Genomic DNA, 17052 nt, shown 5'->3' on the forward strand with positions numbered 1-17052 from the left:
AAACTTAAAAAAAAAAAACATTTATTTTTTTATTATTATTTTTTTTAACGTTTTTATTTATTTTTGGGACAGAGAGAGACAGAGCATGAACGGGGGAGGGGCAGAGAGAGAGGGAGACACAGAATCGGAAACAGGCTCCAGGCTCCGAGCCATCAGCCCAGAGCCTGACGCGGGGCTCGAACTCAGGGACCGCGAGATCGTGACCTGGCTGAAGTCGGACGCTTAACCGACTGTGCCACCCAGGCGCCCCCAAAAAAAAAACATTTAAAGAAAATAACTGGTGTGTGAGCTGTGTCCCTCGGGAAGGTGTGCATGTGTGATAGGTGTCGTATGGAGTATGTGTGTATGATGTGATCGTACGTGTGCTTGTGTGTGGTATGCACGTATGTCCATGGTGTGTTGTGTGTGCATGAGTGTGATATATGAGCTACTGTGGGGGGAGGAAGGGGAGGAAGAGGTCCTTTTCTTCAAATTTCAGAGGGCAGCAGGAATAGTAAAAGCAAACAGCCTTCTCCTGCCAACAAAATAGTTAATTAAGTAAATTAACCAGGGCGGATAATAAAGATCTCTCTCACACACACTGAATTTATACTGGGAAACTACACCAGGAAACATCCTTCCAAGTGTTCCCCTGTTCAGAGAGCGCTGTGATGTGGGAGAAAAAACACCAGATGTGGGGCCAGAACACCTAACCTCTGCGCCCCTGTCTAGCAGCGTGAGGCCTTGAACGCATCACTTTTATTTACTCATAGTAAAAACGATTTAAGACTGCTTGCAATAAAAGTCATCTAAAATGTTTGAGCCTCGGTCTCCTTACCAAGTAAGGCTAATAATATTCCTGCCTTTCTTTATAGCTTTGCTGTCAGGAACAATAAGGAGATATTTTGGGTGAAAATACCTGGTTGATTATAAAGCATTTCTCGAATATAAGGAGATGTTATTGTTTATTACAGATCATAGAATCTTAGAATTATGTACTCTATTTGTTTTATAAAATTCATGTCTTTCACAGCCATTTCACCAAGGCATAAAAAAATTACAAGTGTTAATATCATCAGACAATGTGAAAATGCTCAAGAAAGAGAACTGATCGGGGCACCTGGCTGGCTCAGTCGGTTAAGCATCCGACTCTTAATTTTGGCTCAGGTCATGATCTCACAGGTTCGTGGGTTCAAGCCCTGCGTTGGGCTCTGCGTTGATGGCGCAGAGCCTTCTTGGGATTCTCTCTCTCCCTCTCTCTGCCCCTCTCCCACTCACAGGCACATGCTCTTTCTCTTAAAATAAGATTAAACATTTTAAAAATCTCAAAAAAGAAAGGACTAGAACTGACCACTTCCCACCCGTCGGAATGGCTAATAACCTAAAAACAGAGAATAACAAGTATTCAGGTATTGGTGAGGAGGTGGGGAAACTGGACCCCTCGTGTATTGCTGCTGGCAAGAGAAAATCGGTGCGGCTGCTATGGAAAATGGGATGACGGTTCCTCACACAATTAAACATAGAATTACCATGTGATGGTAATTCTCCACACCCAGCTGCCTACCCAAAAGAATGGAAAGCCAGGTCTCAAGCAGGCATCTGTGCACCCATATTTCACAGCAGCATTATTCACAATAGCTAACGGTGGAAGCAACTCAAGGACCCAGCCATGGATGAACGGATACACAAACTGAGGCATACATACGGTGGACTATTATGCAAAGTGAAATAAGCCAGTGTCACAAAAAGACAATTGCTGTGTGATTCTACTTATATGTGGTACCCAGAGTCGTCCTATTCATAGAAACAGAAAGTAGAACGGGGGTTGCCAGGGGCTGGGGGGGAAGAGGGAATGAGGTGTTTGTTTCATGGGTATAGAGTTTCAGTTCTGCAAGATGAAGGGAGTTTTAGAGATCGGCTGCAAAACAATGCGAATGTACTCAATGCCACTGAACACTTAAAAATGGTCTGGGCGGGGGGCGCCTGGGTGGCTCAGCGAGTTGGGCGGCCGACTTCGGCTCATGTCATGATCTCGCAGTCCGTGAGTTCGAGCCCCGAGTCAGGCTCTGAGTAGCCTGTTTCAGATTCTGTGTCTCCCTCTCTCTGACCCTCCCCGTTCATGCTCTGTCTCTCTGTCTCAAAAATAAAATAAACGTTAAAAAAAAAATTTAAAAAAAAAATGGTCTGGGCGGGAGGCACCTGGGTGGCTCAGTTGCTTAAGCACCCGACTCTTGATACTGGCTCAGATCAGGGTCTCGAAGTCGTGAGATAGAGCCCAAGTCAGGCTCTGTGCTCACAGATCATGGAGCCTGCTTGGGATTTTCTGTCTCCCTCTCTCTCTCTCTGCTGCTCCCCCACTCGCTCTCGCTCGCTCTCTCTGTCTCTCTCAAATAAATAAACATTGAAGAAAAAAAATAACAAAAATAAAAACTGAAAATAAATACATTTTTCCAGAAATAGTACTGAGGACTGTAATTAAATTGCATATAGTTTTGCATTAATGCTAGATTTCCTGCATTAATTGTATTGTGGTTATGGAAGACAGTAGAGTGGCCCGGTTTTGAGGAAGTGTGTGCTGATATATTTAGGTGTGAAGGCTCCTGATGACTGCATACCTCAAATGCTCTAACCACAAAAATGTTATATGTGTGTGTCGGCGTTGATATATCGAGACAAAGGGATAGAATAATTGTCACGGAATATTTTTGGGACAAAATGTTAACAAGTGGTGAAACTAACAAAAAAATTTGTCTTCCTCCCTTAAAAAAAAAAGCTTTACCAATTAGCTTTTAAAACTCCTTTTTTAAAGTTTATTTATTCTGATTGAGAGAGAGAGAGAGAGAGAGAGAGAGAGAGAGAGAGAGAGAAAGACAGTGGGAGCAGGGGAGGGGCAGAGAGAAAGAGAGACAGAGAATCCTAAGCCTCAGAGGCCAATGCAGGGCTCAAACTCGCGTACCATGAGATCATGAGCTGAAACCAAGAGTCAGACACTTCACCAACTGAGCCACCCAGGCGCCCCACCAATTATCTTTTAGAAAAACAATAAACATTTTAACAAATCAGGAGGGGGGGGTGGTGGGTGGATAGTGGTTAGCATGAAAATCAAATTGCAAAATTGCGCATATGCTATGATTATCATTATGCAAAAATTATGTATACATGTAGACAAGTCCTGAAAGGGAAAACAGTCTTACATGGGGAGATAGAATGATTATAGGTAAAGTTACACTTTCCTTGTGATTTCTGCTTATTTCGGTTTCTTCTGCAAATGGAAAAGTAGAAACGCATTTACCTTTGCCCCTGGGGTGTTTCTTTCGGCCGTGCTTGCTGTTGCAGATATCCTGGATGTTCTGAACCACGCTGGGGCTCAGCCCGTGCTCCCTCATGATGGCCAGCACCCTCCTATCCATCAGGTTATGGGACCTGAGGCAGTTGGCATAACCGCAAATCCCTCGGGTAAAGTGCTCGCAGATGTGGAGTCTTTCGCATGATGGATGCTGGTCACAAATAACTTTTCGACCCTCTCCCTTATAATTTTTGCATATCTGCAGAAGAGAGAAACAAGAGCCTGAGACGATAACACCTTGCCTCATCTGCCACACATTCATGAAGAAAAGCCTAAGTATGCAAAAATGTTGGAAGCAAGCAGGCATACACCAAAGGAGAAAATGCATGCGTCTTCCACAATCTACGATGAGTTGTATTCTACTGATGATTTATTTGGGGTAGAAGAGGCCTGCAAACTAACGAAAAGAAACATAATTTAATAACCTTTTCGAAGAATCAAAATAAGATGGCCGGCCACAGATAGGACCAAACAGGACCCAAAGGGAGCCCTCCGTCACAAAGGAACCCCAAAGAGGAAGGCTATCAAGTCTTTCTGCAGTTAAAAAGACACGTGGATCTGGGGCACCTAGGGGGTTCAGCTGGTTAAGCGTCCAACTCTTGATTTCGGGTCAGGTCATGATCTCAATTGTCCATGACTCTGAGCCCCATGTCGGGCTCTGCGCTGGCAGCTCAGAGCTTGCTTGGGATTCTCTCTCTCCCTCCTGCTCTCTGCCCCTCCCCCACTCACGTACACGCTCGCTCTCTCGCTCTCTCTCTCAAAATAAATAAATTAAAAAAATCAAAAAGACACGTGACTCTTACAACTGTTGTCTCTACTAGATAGAACGTAGCAAAGTTCCTCAAACGGGCAAGTAAAGAAGGTAATTTTTATATTTCTTTTTTTTTTTCTTTGAGAGTTAGACAGAAATGAGCTGGGGAGAGACAGAGAGAAAGAGGGGGAGACACAGATTCTGAAGCAGGCTCCAGGCTCTGAGCTGCCAGCACAGAGCCCCACATGGGGCTTGAATTTGTGAACCAGCAAGATGGCGACCTGGGCCAAAGTTGGGTGCTCAACCGACTGAGCCACCCAGGTGCCCCTATATTTCTATGTAAGTAGAAATATCTGCACATCTAGCTCTGCAGACATGTAGTTCCTACTGAAAAGAGGGCGTAAGTGCTTCTTACTGAAATACTGTCATGGGGGCCAGACCAAATGATGCAGGACTGCAAGACGTGGATTTAAAAGTCCGCAGCCCGGGGCGCCTGGGTGGCTCAGTCGGTTAAGTGTCCGACTCCAGCTCAGGTCATGATCTCGCGGTCCATGAGTTCGAGAGCCCGCGTCGGGCTCTGTGCTGACAGCTCATAACCTGGAGCCTGTTTCAGATTCTGTGGCTCCCTCTCTCTGCCCCTCCCCTGTTCATGCTCTGTCTCTCTCTGTCTCAAAAATAAATAAACGTTAAAAAAAAATTTTTTTTAATAAAAAATAAAAAACCAAAAAAATAAAAGTCCGCAGCCCTACAACTGGCTAAGTGATCTCACCTGAATTACTTACTCCCCAGCCTGTTTCCTTTGCTGTGAAGGAGGAAAATACTTGCTCTGTCCACCTAACCCAAGATGTTGAGCAGATTAAATAATCAAATACGCAAATGTGCCGTGCAAAATATAAAATGGGCTACAGATGTTTGAATCATTACTTAAAGAACCCTAAGGATGAAAACATTTATCAATGGTTCCAAGAGACTGAGCGAACCACCTCATTGGTTGACTGATTTATCTGGGCACAGAGACATGAGATTCAGACTCTAGCCAACAATTTAAGTACACAGACAACTTTGGAGACCTGATTCAAACAGGTATCATTGCTATAGAGCCTATGATCCAGATTCCAGACTCTACACCATCTGTGCTCCAGGTGTGGTCCCTGGATGGGCAGCATTAATTCCACCTGGAAACTTACATGCAAATCCTCAGACACTTCCCCATATCTACGGTCAGAGTCACTGGAGGTGGGGCCAGCACTCTGGCTTAACAAACCCTCCAGGCAATTCCGACGCTCACCAAAGCTTGAGAACCAGTGTCCTTGAGGCTTGGGCAGAAAAACAATCAGCAACTTCACAAATGCCACTTTGGCTAACAATCCTATGACGGTCCTAATGAGTAAGTTAAGAATGCTCCTGCCTTTATTAGTCCAGAACAAATGACAACATGTCTTCCTTTCATAAGTACATTGTAATTTTACAAGCTTATATATCAGGAAGTCAGGTTTGCCGGATGCTTTCATGTTCTCACAGGTCAAGGCAAAGTGACAAAGTGTGAATATTTTAAGGTTTTTAGGACAGGAGTGTGTCTTGTCCATTGCTGCCTCCAAGATTTAACTCAGTGCCTCCCACTTGCAGGCGCGCCTAAATGTTAGCAAAACAGCAACTGAAGCAAGACCCAGGAGGATTAAATGCCTTGTCCGAGATCACACAAGTAGTTGGTGGCAGAGTCAGGACTTTGAGAGACATGGAAGGACCATTGTTGACCAACTATTCCTTGCACTAGCTGAACTCAGGCTGATTCCTTCCTGCTGGACCCCTATGACAATATTCCACCCTACTCACCCACACTAGAACACTCCGGTAGGGACTCTCTTGCCCAACATTTTCGAATACACACTCATGCTACCAAGGCTCTCATCGATTTTCCACTACAGGACCCAGCCCCTCAGACATCTAGTCCAGGAAACAGGGCAGTCTCTCCATCTGCAATCTCAGCCCTGACGAATGGCGAATGGCAATTAACTTTGTTAGCCGTGAGCCTCCCAGCCCACTAATCATGGGTACTAAATTCTTAAAAGGGAAAGGTGTCCGTGCCTCCTTCTCTGGACTGTGTAATAAACGATGACAAGAGCATTCTTCTAGGAGGACTTTCATAGTGCTTTTGTCAATGGGCTCTTCTGGGATCTCTCAGCAACCACACCTTCTAGTAGGTTCTTAATTGTTGGCCTCCTCCCTAGAGAATGGAAGAGGTGCCACTGCCCTTATTCTCCAAGGACTTGATATAAAAAGTCCTTGGTAGGGGCGCCTGGGTGGCGCAGTCGGTTAAGCGTCCGACTTCAGCCAGGTCACGATCTCGCGGTCCGTGAGTTTGAGCCCCGCGTCGGGCTCTGGGCTGATGGCTCGGAGCCTGGAGCCTGCTTCCGATTCTGTGTCTCCCTCTCTCTCTGCCCCTCCCCCGTTCATGCTCTGTCTCTCTCTGTCCCAAAAATAAATAAACGTTAAAAAAAAAAAAAAAAAAAAGTCCTTGGTGACTTTGGGAGAACTGAAGCAGAGATCAGATCTACTGAGTGACCTTCCCAAACCCCCAACTTTAACACGAGACTAAGGGCGGACCATGAGTCAATGCTCTTCTCAAGCATCCTAACAAGCCTTCATTCATTGTTCCATCACATGAAAGGAAAAGGGAGGGATGCCCCTGTTCATCAATGGGACCTTTAATGAGGTTGGCGTATAAGGTACTTTCCCCATGCTGGTAGCCTTGGGGGGCTGGGCTGACACGTAGGCCAAAGACCATAGATATCTCAACCTTGGGCTCCTGGAAACGGAGAGAGAGACAAATCCAAGTATCCAGGTGAAAGAATGCATGTGGCAGGGAGAGAAAATGGGGAATATTTTCCTCCCCTCATCCCGCTCCCCAAACATTTTTATAGAGTGCTTTGCATTCCTATCTTTCTTGAGCTCAGTGGTCAACTCAAAATCACCCCTCGTCATAAGCTTTTTCTTCCCTTAGGGAAACACATGAACTTAGAATCCAAAAATGCTTAACCTTCATGGGGCACCTGGATGGCTCAGTCGTTAAGTGCCCGACTTGGACTCAGGTCATGATGTCAGAGTTTGTGAGTTCAAGCCCCGTGTAGGGCTCTGTGCTGACAGCTCAGAGCCTGGAGCCTGCTTCGGATTCTGTGTCTCCCTCTCTCTCTCTTCCCCTCCCCTGCACTCGTATTCTCTCTCTCTCTCTCTCTCTCTCTCTCTCTCTCTCTCTCAAAAATAAATAAACATTGAAAAAAAAATGTTTAACCTTCCAAAGGACCCTAATAGCCATCTTGTCTTAAAATGTCTTAAAATAAAAGCACATCTGCATTCCAATCTTGCTTATCTTATCTCCGCCCCTTCCATCTACTCTACATGGGTCCTTTCATTATTGTTCTGTGCTTCTCTTCCAGCGTGAGGGTAACATCTCTGCTCGAGGACTCTTCTCAGGCCAGGTACCATTCTTTAAACACCATCCTCCGATTTTCAAGTCAATATTCCTACATGGATGAGACTGCCATTAACTACCTGCCATTGTCCCTCTCTTTCTTCTGGTAACAGAAGCTTCCAAGTTTTAGATGCACACATGGTTACCTATCCAGAAACTACATTTCCCAGCCTTCCTTTCAGCTAAGTGTGACCATGTGATAAGCTCTGGCCAATAAGATGAGAGCAGATGTGCTGTATACAATGTCCAGGTCACATCTTCTAAAAAGGAAACTGCCTTCCACTTATTTCCTCTTTACATCCCTGCTGGTAGGAAAATGGTGACAATAAGAACAGCCTCACTGTACCTGGAGATGGAAGCCACATGTTGAAAGAAAAGAGAGGTTTACCTACTGGCCTGAGTCCCTGAATGACATCGTGGAATCCAGCTGCCCGACCCCTCCACTGGCTACCTGCCTACCTACATCTAGGCAAGACGAAAAATCAGCAAACTTTTTCTGTAAAGGACCGGATGGTAAATGTTTTAGGCTTTGCAAGCCATTTGGTCTCTGTTGCAACTACTCAGCTTATTATTGCGTTAAGAAAGCAGGAATGGACAATATGCAAATGAATGAGTGTGGCTATTTCCAATAAAACTTTATTTATAAAACCAGGTAGCAGGCCATATTTGCCCCATGGGCCATAGTTTGATAACCTTGGATCTAGACTATCAAGTGAGAGAGAAATAAAATTACATTTTATTTGTGGGGTGCCTGGGTGGCTCGTTCAGTTGAGTGTCCTACATTTGATTTTGGCTAAGGTCACCGTCTCACAGTTCTTGCATTCAAGTCCTGCATCGGGCTCTGTGCTGACTGACAGCTCGGAACCTGCTTGGGATTCTCTCTCTCCCTTTCTCTCTGCCCCACCCCCTGCTCTCTCTCTAAATAAGTAAGTTTCAAAAATTCTATTTTATCTGGATCAGTACATTTTGAGGTCTCTGGTACAAAAGTGCTGCCTGTACCCTCAACCAATATAATATACCCTGTCATCTTCCAAAACCTCGATTCAAAGCCCGCCTCCTTCCAGGAAGCTGTCTAGATGTAAAGCGTCAACTATTCTTACTACCGCATCTTCAGATCACTTCACATAGGAAGGAAATTTCTGGAATCTTTGGGTCACTCAGCAATAGCCGCCTGTTGACTGCCATCTGTAGAGCCTGGTGGGAACTTTGAGTCATTGTGTTTCAACACATCCATGACACAACACTGCCAATATTCTCTCTGCTGCTGAAACGAAGGAATCATAACTCACCTCCGGCATAAAAAAGGGGTCACTTTGGACGAGGAGCACTGCTAATTCCTCTTTGTTCAGTCCAGAGAGCTCATGATTTTTCAGGACCTTGAAGTTCTCTTCCGAGAGAACCTCGTGAGAATATTTGCACAGATTCCTGGAAGAAACCGATAATTGTCAGTGTCTCCCCTTCACAGAAGTTAAGAAAAACAGATCATCCAGGGAACTTTCAGTTATCAATGTCCACATCCCTTGGTTAGTAATCCTGCCTAAAGAATACACTTTAAAAATATAAATGGATGGGGCACCTGGGTGGCTCCATCAGTTAAGCTTCAGACTCTTGATTTCGTCTCTCTCTGCCTCTCTCTCCCAAAAATAAATAAACTTTTTAAAAAAGTCAACGGGAAAAGAGGTTCCATTTCTCAAATATTTTAATGGCACACAATTATTCATCGCTTTATTTCTCATATGCCTTATATACCGATGCATACCTTTATGATTTGTGTGGCTGCAAAGTAATGGAAGAAGCTCTTAGCTGTAGGTGTCAAACGACTCTACAGAAGAGGCAGAAATCCCCTTCACTCTAAGGCACTAATGATCTACGTCCACACCGTCCAAGAGGACACACTCGTGATGATGGAACTGTTCTAGAACCTGAGCTTTCCAAATACGGCCACTGAGAACTTGAAACATAGCTAGTGAGACTCAGGAACTAAATTTTCTATTTTACTTTATTTTAATTAATTTAAATTTGAATAGCCACGCGTGACTAGTGCCTACCATGTGGATGGCAGAGACTTAGGTTGCCGGTGTTAGAAGTGCAGCGGGAGAATCAGAGTCACCATCGCCTGGGAGCCTGTCAGAAATTCAGAATTTCTGGCCCCGCCCCAGTTATAATGAATCAAAATCTGCCTTTCAACAGCATCCCCAAACGACTTAATGACATTAAAGCCCAAGAAGCACTGATCTAGAGCATTGAAAAACCCTGACAGCAATGTTGTTTTCATTAGACAAACATAATTTGACAGTTATCAGTGTCCCCATAACAAACTCATTCCATTTTTAACTTAAATACCAGTAACTGTTGCCAAAGTCCTCAGATTTATGGTATTGATAGTTACTAATATGACAGGAGGTTAATATTTTCTAGTTGGCACAACCATTATCAAATTGTCAGGCGGTTAGGTAATGGCCAGATTTTCACTATAAAAACAGCTACCTGGCTACAATTACCTTTGTACAAATAACCTTCCATCTTCTACGGTATTTTCCTGGGGTTTACTCCTTTGGGAGTATTGCCTCAAAAGACACAGTAATTTTCTTGGCAGCTTGTGTTTCCTTTTGATCTGCTCTCCAGGAAACCTACCAGCAATCTGTGGCTTTGTCTATTTCCCTGCAAGCACATTAACAAGGGGTTTTATCACTTTTGCTACTTCAGTAGGCATGAAATAGACTTAGGCTTTTAATTTGCACTTTATTAACAAGGCTGAATATTCCCAAATGTTGTCTTGATGCTTATATTTCCTTACTTACTCCTTTCTTTCCTTCCTCCCTGTTTGTTCATCTCCTTTAACTGTTTACCTAGTGGAGAATGGTTACTGACCTACAGATTTATAATTGATCGTTGTATTTTTTAAAATTGATCTTTATCAGCCTTATTTCAAATAGCTTTGCATTTTTTTTCCCTTCTTACCAAGAACTTTAAGGTGGTTGTTGCTGAATTGTTTTATGATCAGACCCTTCCAACCTGCCTTTCACAATTTTAATACTTGACTCTTGATTTTAGCTCAGGTCATGAGTTCATGGTTTGTGGGTTCAAGTCCCATATTGGGCTTCTCACTTAGCAAGGAATGTGCTCGGGATTCTCTCTCTCCTTCTCTCTCTGCCCTTACCCTGCTCTCTCTGCCTCTCAAAAATAAATAAACTTAAAAAAAAAAATCTTAAAGAGTAAAAGTCCGGGGTGAGTAGAGCATGCGACTCTTAATCTGAGGGTTCTGAGTATGAATGAGCCCCACATTGGGTGTAGAGATTACTTTAAAAAGTCACTTATTCAAATGCTGCTGTCTGTGTGTAAGGCATTTCTGAAACTCTCTCGAACTGCCTTCAGATCTAGCTATGGAATCTCCTTAAAAAAAAAAAATCACAGAAATCACGGAATCAACGACTTGTGTCTGCTACCATCTGAGCTCTTAAAACCCAACCAGCCCTCCCACGCACTTTGCTTCTTCGAGAAGTCCAGCGCAGCTGGTCAGGCTCTGGTGACAGTCTCTATCCTAGCCATTTTCTCAGGCAGGCCCTTCTAGGTCTCTGGCGCCTCTTGATAAAGCTGACATCGGCTCTCTCAGCTTGTTTGGGGGCTCTATGGTTTCAGATAACTTCTCCCAGCCCTCAGCACCTGGGCTAAGGCCAGCCTAAGCCCTCAGCAACTGGGCTGAGACTTCACCTTATCACTCCTCCCACCCCCATGGGAAGGGGGGGAATCTGTGGCTGGGAGGGCCCAGCCTCCAGCCCAGGCAGAAAGCCCCTCCATTACCAGATGAATGTGAGACTCATTAAGTATAAGGCTTCTCATTCTACAGGCCATTCTCATTAACGACCCTCGTGGTAGGGAGCTGAAAATGACCTCGGTTGAAACAAACACACCACAGCTAGAAGGTTCCGCTGGTCTGTCTCAGAGATACCTGACAACTGTTACTTGAAAAGAGTTTAGAATCTTCACTTTCCTCTCAGCTCCAACCCAGATATCCTGAACACCGTGCCAAGACTATGTCACCCTTTGTATGGCTAAATAAGGGTCATGGTAGAGGACAGAGCCCCTCTCGTGACAGCGAGAGGCAGCCTTGGTCTAACCTGTCCTAGCTGAGGAGGAGTGGGGCACTTCCAAGGTCCCCAAAGTCAACAGTTCCTCTAAATAACTAACTCAAGACCACCAGGCAGCCCAATGGTTCTGCCTGAAACCCGGAGTCAGTAGGCTTTTCCGAGCTCACCCACGACACTCCTGCCTGAAGGAAGAGCCCCAGCCAGCACATGCTGCCCTGGCCGGGTCCTTGCTGCGGCCTGAATGAAGGCTCAGTTTCACTCATTTCTCTCCACCCTCAGGCAAACTGCTCATTCCTCCGGACTCATGACACTCACCTGCCACCCAGCTTCAGTCTGCAACATCTACGTCCAGCCTCTCTGACCTGCAGGCTCCTCCATGGGAGGCCTTACTCCATTTCCCCACATTCCCTAGATGTCTCCCAACTCCTCAGGGGCTTTCTCTTTGCCCTAATTTCAGCATGTTGGGTCAGCCTCGGGGGTGGGGCAGTTCAAGCTCACCTGTTTGGGAGTTAAGCCCAAGAGTACAAAACCCAAGGTTTATTGCAACGTTTACTGAGGGACGGCAACTCTGCCTCTGTTATTTAATATAGTCACCACAATAATCCTATGAGGTAGTGGTTTACTTTTTACTTTGGGAGACTGAGGCTGGATAAATGGGAAATCAAAGGTAACTCCAAAAAAGGAACCCCAATCTAAAAAAACAAAAAAACAAACCTAATCTGGTAAAAACAAAAACAGATTGAAACTTTTACAAACCCAAAAGGGAAAAAAAAAAAAAAAAGAAAGGAAAGGAAAGGAAAGGAAAGGAAAGGAAAGGAAAGGAAAGTCATTCTGGCTTATTTAAACTGCTATTCCCCACTATTAAATGGAAAATCAAGAGTGGAGTAGAAGGAGAGAATGCACAGAAATCACATTAAGGACATCGCATGTAGCAAGGACACAAGAAACGATAGAAACTATTTCTTACAATTTGCATTGAGGAGACAATTTCAGCCGAACCGGTTGCAGTTAGAGCCGGATGGAGGTCACGTTTTAGGTTTCAGGTGGCAGAACCTTCCTTCCCACTTTATGCTGACCACTCTGCCCCAGCTCCAGGGCCCTAATGTTGACCAGGAGGCTTAAGTGGGGAAAAAGAGTGAAAATCTGCCATGGCTTCCTCGGGTTCTCTAAGCCAGTGGTTCTCAAAGTGAGGTCCCCTAACCAGCGTCACTGGAAGGTTGTCAGAAATGCAAATTCTCAGGTCCCATCCCAGACCTACTGGTTGAGTCTCAAACTCTTAGGGAGGGTCAGAGTCATCTAGAAGGTTTGTTAGGGGGAGCCTGGGTGGCTCAGTCGGTTAAGCGTCAGATTTCAGCTCAGGTCATGATCTCGTGGTTCGCGAGTTCAAGCCCCATGTCGGGCTCTGTGCTGGGAGCTTTGGCGCCTACTTCAGACTCTCTGTCTCCTTCTCTCTCTGCCCCTCCCTCGCTTACATTCCCTCTCTCTCTCTCTCTCAAAAATAAGTAAGTAAACATTAAAAAAAATTTTTAGAAGGTTTGTTAGAACACAGGTTGCTGGGCCCCACCCCGAGGTTGTGCTCCGTAGGTTTGCGCATGTCTAACAAGTGCCCAGGTACTAAAGCCGCTTGCTGCTGCTGGCTGGCTGGGGACACTTGCCAGTAGAGGCTCCAGCTACCTTCTACAAAGGACAGGGGGGCCTGCAGAAGGCGGGGGCACGGCCACAGAGAGTCCCCACCTCCCGGCACAGAGACGAGCTCTCCCACAAACCATTATGAAGTGCTCAGAGGGAAAGCAAGCGTTGGCACAATTCTGCCTGTACTTGGAGCAGATAAACTTCAAACAGCGTGAGTTGGGGTGGGAGATGATAACTTTTTATAAAAAGGGCAAAGATGGCCTTGAAAGAGGCAGAATGGTCTCCGCTTCAGGGATCTCAGGCCAAAGCCTACAAACAAATGACCTTTTTTCACTTTTCCCTTCCAGCCGCAGAACAAAATGTTATTTTAACCCTGGCAATAAATCCTCCCCCGCACCTCAGATGAGGTCTAGGCAGCGGAGTGCCTCTCATCCCTGGCTACGCACAATCATCAACCAGGGAGTGTTCAGAAATACCTAAGCCAAACCCTCAGAGCCTGATTTAATTTGACAGGGGGTGGCAGGTGATTGTACTGTGCAGTCACAACTGAGAATTGTTAGTCGGACTAGTCAGATCAGAATCTAAGGGAGGTTCCTGAATTAGACGGTCACCTCCAAGCTCTGACGCTTAGCGAGCTGGTAAACACAGAGCCGGCCCTGGACTCAACAACCAAACCAACGGGAAAAACATACCAACCTAAGGGAGAGTCTTGTTTTTTGACAGTGATGTGTCTCCAAATACCCCTTCCCTTCTCCCACTAGCCCCCTCAGCTCCCCAACACCTTGTGGGGCGGGGCTGATAAAAAACAAAGATATAGTTGATTTGCACAGGAAACAGGAAATAGCTCATCGTGATGTAAACCAGGTGAAAAAGGAACCAGGATGTGTGAAAGATAAAATCTAGAGAACGCTGATCTAAAGAATAAAATGTCGCCCACCCATAAAAGCCCTAATGAAGTATTATTTCAAAGCCATGAGACTCCTGTTCGCTCTGTTTGTACAGCTGATGTTCAAGGTTAAGTTGCCATGTGACTAGAGGTAGGGATGGCTCAGTGAATCTGGAAGCCCTAGTAAGATGGCGGGGGAGAATCAGAGCAGTCGAATAGAAAGCGCAGGAACAGGATAAGGGACGGTGTGGGGGAAGAGAAAGCAGGGAGCTGAAGACAAGAACCGGCTTTAACCACAACTGTACTACCCGGAACACACAAGGTGCAAAGAAGAGAAGGTCGACTGACTGCTGCCACAGGGTGAGCTCAAGGCGTACCAGCTGCAGGCCTCGGCCTGGGGACAGGAATGCACCTGGTTGGCTGCAAGACTCTGGGCAGCGGAGGGTGATAGGAGGATGGGGGCCCACAGAGGATGGGAGGGGGTTGGGGGGGTGCTGAGGATCTGGGTGTAGTCTATTGTACCAAGGGTGAGGCACCCCCAAATCGTCTCTCTGTTATTGCAGACAATGCCCCAGACTCCAGCACCCTTAGTACCACCCATTAGAATCACCTCGGGACTTCTAAAAAATGCCAGTGCCCAAGCCATACTCCATACCAATTAAATCAGAATGTGCAGGGGTAGGAGCAAGGCATCTGTATTTTTTTTTTTTTGAGACAGAGGGCGCAAGTGAGCGAGGGGCAGAGAGGGAGAGAGGGAGGGAGAGAAGGAGGGAGAAAGAGAGAAAGAGAGAGAGAGAGAGAGAGAGGCAGGGCTCACCTGAAGTGGGACACGAGCTCACGGAACAGTGAGATCATGACCTGAGCCGAAGTCAGATGCTTCACGACTCAGCCACCCAGGCGCCCTGGGCATCAGTATTTTTTTTAAAGATTCCTCAAGTGATTCCAATGTACTGCAAAGGTTGAGACCCATCATCCTAAGTCCACATCAGGGCTGAGAAAAAGCATAGGAAGGGTAAACCGTTGAGAGGTGGTGGTAGTGTCACCAGAATGTTCACAATTAGAGAAAGTGACCCACAAGACTCCTCTCCTCACACATACCCCTTCTCCTTCCCCTGCCATACTTCCCAACATAAATCCCTTTGGAAATTAAGACGAATGTTAAACTAGAGGGAAAAAGTAATAAACTATTTAACGGTGGTTTGAGGGTTCCTTTCACGAGAGAGGAAGGGGCAGAAGCCTCTAGAATAGCCTACTCTTTGCCACACAAAGCATGTGCTCCATAAATATATGCTGATGGAGGGGGCAAGAATGCCCCAGGCTTCCTGTAGGTCTTGTGGTTCTATCACAGAAAAGTAACAGATGGGTCGCCCTAACCCCGGAGAAAAGCAATACTTTTTTCAACTTGTGTTCAGCCTGCGCTAAAGAATCCATCTCATTTCTCTTTTATGCCCTCAAATGCCGAAGCCACATGAAACCTCGTTTTTGCAATCTACCAGGAAGCAGATCGGTGCTGTTTCTGAAAGTGTGGTTCACGGACCCCTGCAAAACAATCTGTAGGATGATGGGGAAAATGCAGATCCCCGGGCCCAGCCCACCCCTCTGAACCAGAATGTCTGGTGTATGACAGGGAAATCTGCATTTTCGTAAGCCCTCCCCAAGTGATTCAGATATATATCAAAGTCTGAGAAGTAATGCTCCAAAGCTGGGTACCTACTATACTCCAGGGGCTACCCAAGGCTAATAAACTCAGGGTACAGGAAAAAATGTTACAACTCTTTACATGTATTTCTTACCTAAAAAAGTAAAAAAAAAAAAAAAAATTGCCCAGGCTATGAGATGTGAAGGAGTAGGGGAAGATGGACCAGTTAACTCAGAAGGTGCACAAGATAGCCTTAGGCCTAATAGAAATTTTCTACACCTTGATCCTGGCGAGGGTTACATGGGTATATATCTGTTTATCAAGACTCTGCACCCTGGATACTTTTTTTTTAATGTTTTTATTTATTTTGGGGAGAGAGAGACAGAGCACGAGCAGGGGAGGGACAGAGAGAGAGAGAGAGAGATTGGGAGACACAGAATCCGAAGCAGGTTCCAGGCTCCAAGCCCGACGCGGGGTTCGTGAAACTCAAACTCACCAACTGTGAAATCATGACCTGAGCCGGAAGTCGGATGCTCAACCGACTGAGCCACCCAGGCACCGCGCAACCTGGATACTTTAAATGGATGCATTTTACTGTATGTGAATCACACCTCAATAAAGTTGATTTTAAAGTTCTTTTAAAAGATAAAAAAGTGAGGGGCACATGGGTGGCTCGGTGGGTTAAGTGTCCGATTATTGATTTCCGCTCAGGTCATGATGTCATATTTTGTGAGATCAAGCCCCGCACCGGGCTCCGTGCTGACAGGGCAGGGCCTCTTGGGATTCTCTCTCTCACTCTCTCTGCCCCGCCCACCCCCCAAAAAAATATTTTTTTAAAGATAAAAAAGCGAGTAAATATTTAATATACAAACTACGAAGTTACACGTTAGTTATGTGATTTTTTAAGTAAATATATTTATAATAGGAGTCCATGCTCAAAATGTTCTCTATTGACAGGAGTCAGGAATCAAAATGTTTGGAAATTACTCCCCTAGGTGACTTGTTAACCTGATGCTCAGAGTTGGTCTGAAATGGATGAAAATCTTTCTGAAGTGTGGCAGAGCCCAAAAGACAGTGAAACGGGTCTCCATTCTCTACTCGAAACCGGAGTCCAGCTCCTCTGTTCCCGCTTGTTTGAAATGATTTCTCCCTGGGCCTGAAATCCTAGGTCCTTCTGGATTCCTTCACTCCTTTTCCACCCCCACCCTGGAGCCTTGCCAATTGCAGAGTATCCTTTAGGTAGAGATCAGAGATACCCATAA

The 17052-nt window shown here is 45.5% G+C and overlaps 1 protein-coding gene across 4 annotated transcripts in view; it reads right to left on the reverse strand.

The window, feature by feature from the left end:
- ZC3HAV1 (zinc finger CCCH-type containing, antiviral 1) overlaps window positions 1–17052 on the reverse strand; it is a 62668-nt gene that overhangs the window by 35979 nt on the left and 9637 nt on the right. For 3 of the 4 annotated variants that reach the window (XM_047839337.1, XM_047839360.1, XM_047839344.1), the window contains exons 2-3: window positions 8835–8970; window positions 3272–3524 (exon numbers count right to left, since the gene is read on the reverse strand). In XM_047839337.1, the coding sequence (XP_047695293.1) occupies window positions 3272–3524; window positions 8835–8970 (389 nt within the window). Of the gene's footprint in view, window positions 1–3271; window positions 3525–8834; window positions 8971–14968; window positions 15022–17052 lie in introns of those variants that run through there. The other variant, XM_047839350.1, reaches the window with a different exon arrangement.

Source organism: Prionailurus viverrinus, chromosome A2 (assembly GCF_022837055.1).
Source record: "Prionailurus viverrinus isolate Anna chromosome A2, UM_Priviv_1.0, whole genome shotgun sequence".
Lineage (NCBI taxonomy): Eukaryota > Metazoa > Chordata > Mammalia > Carnivora > Felidae > Prionailurus > Prionailurus viverrinus.